The sequence below is a fragment of the Montipora foliosa genome, chromosome 8 (assembly GCF_036669935.1).
Source record: "Montipora foliosa isolate CH-2021 chromosome 8, ASM3666993v2, whole genome shotgun sequence".
Taxonomy (NCBI): domain Eukaryota; kingdom Metazoa; phylum Cnidaria; class Anthozoa; order Scleractinia; family Acroporidae; genus Montipora; species Montipora foliosa.
The window spans coordinates 4,517,085-4,519,584 of NC_090876.1; the positions used below are offsets into that span (position 1 = coordinate 4,517,085).

General features: G+C 38.5%; 2 protein-coding genes across 2 annotated transcripts in view; one reads left to right on the forward strand and one right to left on the reverse strand.

Moving 5' to 3' along the window:
- Nucleotides 1–2,500, reverse strand: part of LOC138013261 (tubulin alpha-1D chain-like) — an 8,301-nt gene that overhangs the window by 4,647 nt on the left and 1,154 nt on the right. Inside the window, exons 2-3 of the mRNA XM_068860282.1 lie at nucleotides 1,372–1,459; nucleotides 898–1,120 (exon numbers count right to left, since the gene is read on the reverse strand). Coding sequence (XP_068716383.1) covers nucleotides 898–1,041 — 144 coding nt within the window. The 5' untranslated portion in view covers nucleotides 1,042–1,120; nucleotides 1,372–1,459. The remainder of the gene's footprint in view (nucleotides 1–897; nucleotides 1,121–1,371; nucleotides 1,460–2,500) is intronic.
- LOC138013260 (tubulin alpha-1 chain-like) overlaps nucleotides 1–2,500 on the forward strand; it is a 30,492-nt gene that overhangs the window by 2,378 nt on the left and 25,614 nt on the right. The window lies entirely within an intron of this gene.

The following is a 2,500-nucleotide window of genomic DNA, read 5'->3' on the forward strand; positions in this document are numbered from 1 at the left end:
TGAAAATGCTCTATATCAAGATCACACCTCAGTTTTGAGCTGATAATAATCTTCATTCTCAATACCCGTCTGACTGATATTTCATTGAAATTGTGAAGAGAATTTACACTATCGATCACTACTGGGAGTCAGTGCGGTCCAGTGGTTAGGACGGTTTAAGACAGTCGTTCTGACATCTCGTTGAATTTGTTATTTGTAGTCCCTGGTTCAACTTCTCGGCCGCACTTGTAAATAGTCAACTGGTTTGCCTCCGGCCAATTGGGATTCTTAACAGTTGTTGTTCTGTTCCGTCGTTTCGTTGTGTTTCATTGGCCCTGAAAAGCCCCTATGGGGAGCGGTCAATTAATTATGTATTGTATTGTATTGTATTGTATTGTACTGTGTTGTAAAGAGTTAATTAATTAATAGTGCATTCTCGCAAATGTAGTGAACTGAGGAGATGGTGAAACGAATGAAGAAATACACCGCATCTTTTTACCGATATGGATCGGACTCTGGGATGCTCGAAAAAAAAAAAACAATCTCGTCTTACTAAAATTAGGATTTAAAAATTTGACTTTCTTGATTTATTGTAAGTTTAGGAAACTCAGCTGTCATAGCTGGAGGAAACAAGGATGTTTTCGTTCCCGAGATAAAAATGTACAAGACTGTAGGCGTCACTCAGACTGGGTGGAAGTGAATTAGGGCCGGGAAAACAGAACTTTCACTTCCATTAAATTCCATTTCGATTTCGCCCAATCAGAAAATCCAAAATTTAACCCTTAACTCTGAAACCATGATTTATTGATTTCGAGAAAATTTGGATTAAGATTACTCCCGCTTTTGGGAAGATATGAACACCATCGTTCGATTATTTGTTCATTATTATAATTCAAATATTCCAGTTTCTTTACTCACCGACGACGGTTGGCTCCAAGTCAACGAATACGGCGCGAGGGACGTGCTTTCCCGTTCCAGTTTCGCTGAAAAACGTGTTGAACGAATCATCTCCACCGCCGATCGTCTTATCGCTCGGCATCTGGCCATCAGGTTGAATTCCATGTTCTAAACAGTACAACTCCCAACAAGCGTTTCCCATCTGAACACCGGCTTGTCCAACATGGACCGAGATACATTCACACTGTTGCAAGATGAGATTTCAAAGAGTTAAAATTATAACTAGTGACTCTGCCGTTTCTTCCAGGATAGGCAAGCAATCTGCTTCTTAACAGTTTTGTTTTGAATTAAGAGAAACTACTGTAGGTCAATATTAAAAATCTAGCTACGTCTTGAAATGGTAGCAACGACGAACTCACGAAGGGTGTGGTTTAGAAGCTCGCGTTAATGATAATTAGGACATTTCCGCTACCATACAATATTTAACAAACTTACCATTTTGATTTGAAATCCTCAGTAAAAGACGATTGCTAACAAGTGCAAAAAACCTTCAACATTCTTTGGAAAGGTCAAGAATTTTTTCCTGCGAACACAAAAAAGCGGCGTTGTCTTTAAAGCAAAAGCTTTTCAAAGTTCAAGCCTCTATTCTTTGATTGTATCTGACGTCACGGGCAGCCATGTTGGAGGAAAGAACAATAGCTAAAATATCTTTTGGGAATTTTACTCGATTATTATGCAAAACTTGAGATACATTTTTGTGTGGTTATGATGACTAGAATTATATACACAAAACTATTGGAATATCCATTCTAGCCACGACCATTTTATATTTTTTTGTCACCAACATGGTCGACTTATCACGTGAGTGCAATCAAAGAATTTGTGGTGTCCTTTAACCATTTGATATTAATATATTGAGCGAATGAGAACGTTGTGTTTAAGGCGGTTTGCAATCAATCTCTGGAGACACGGGTACCAATGATGTACTGCCTGTACAAGTGCGGGTGGACGAACAAAAGGAGTTAAGGAGAGATCTTTTGTTTTTGTCCACCAAAATGGCGGCGATGGTGTAACGTGAAAACCAACCATGCCCCAAGCATGTTAATTAATTAGGAACAGTTCATAACGTACACCAGGTTATATCTCAGTTTCTTGCGAGAAAATCACTAGTAGGGTTTCGTGTCAGAGTTACATTACTTAAGGGACTGGAAATCACTACACTTGCCTTTGACATTGACTTATATCATATTATACTTATAGTATTTAGCAACTATTCACCGAAGTGGAGGTGGCTAGTGGTGAGATAATATAGCACAAAAATATGATTTTAATTGATTTATTCCTGAAAAGATTACAACTATTACATTTTCGGGCGCAAATTCCGCGCAAATTGCTCGGAGGTAATTAGTAAACAATTACCCTGCGAAATCGCGCCAATATTGCCTGATACTTAGCCAACAAGGCCGTAGGCCGAGTTGGCTAAAATCAGGTGCTATTCTACAAGCTTGAGCAGGATAATTGTTTTATTATTCAACACATTAATGACAAAGCACAATTTTCTACGTTTATTGGGAAAAAACGCTGAAAAAACACATTTTTTCTCCGCAAGTGAGGCTTATGTGTT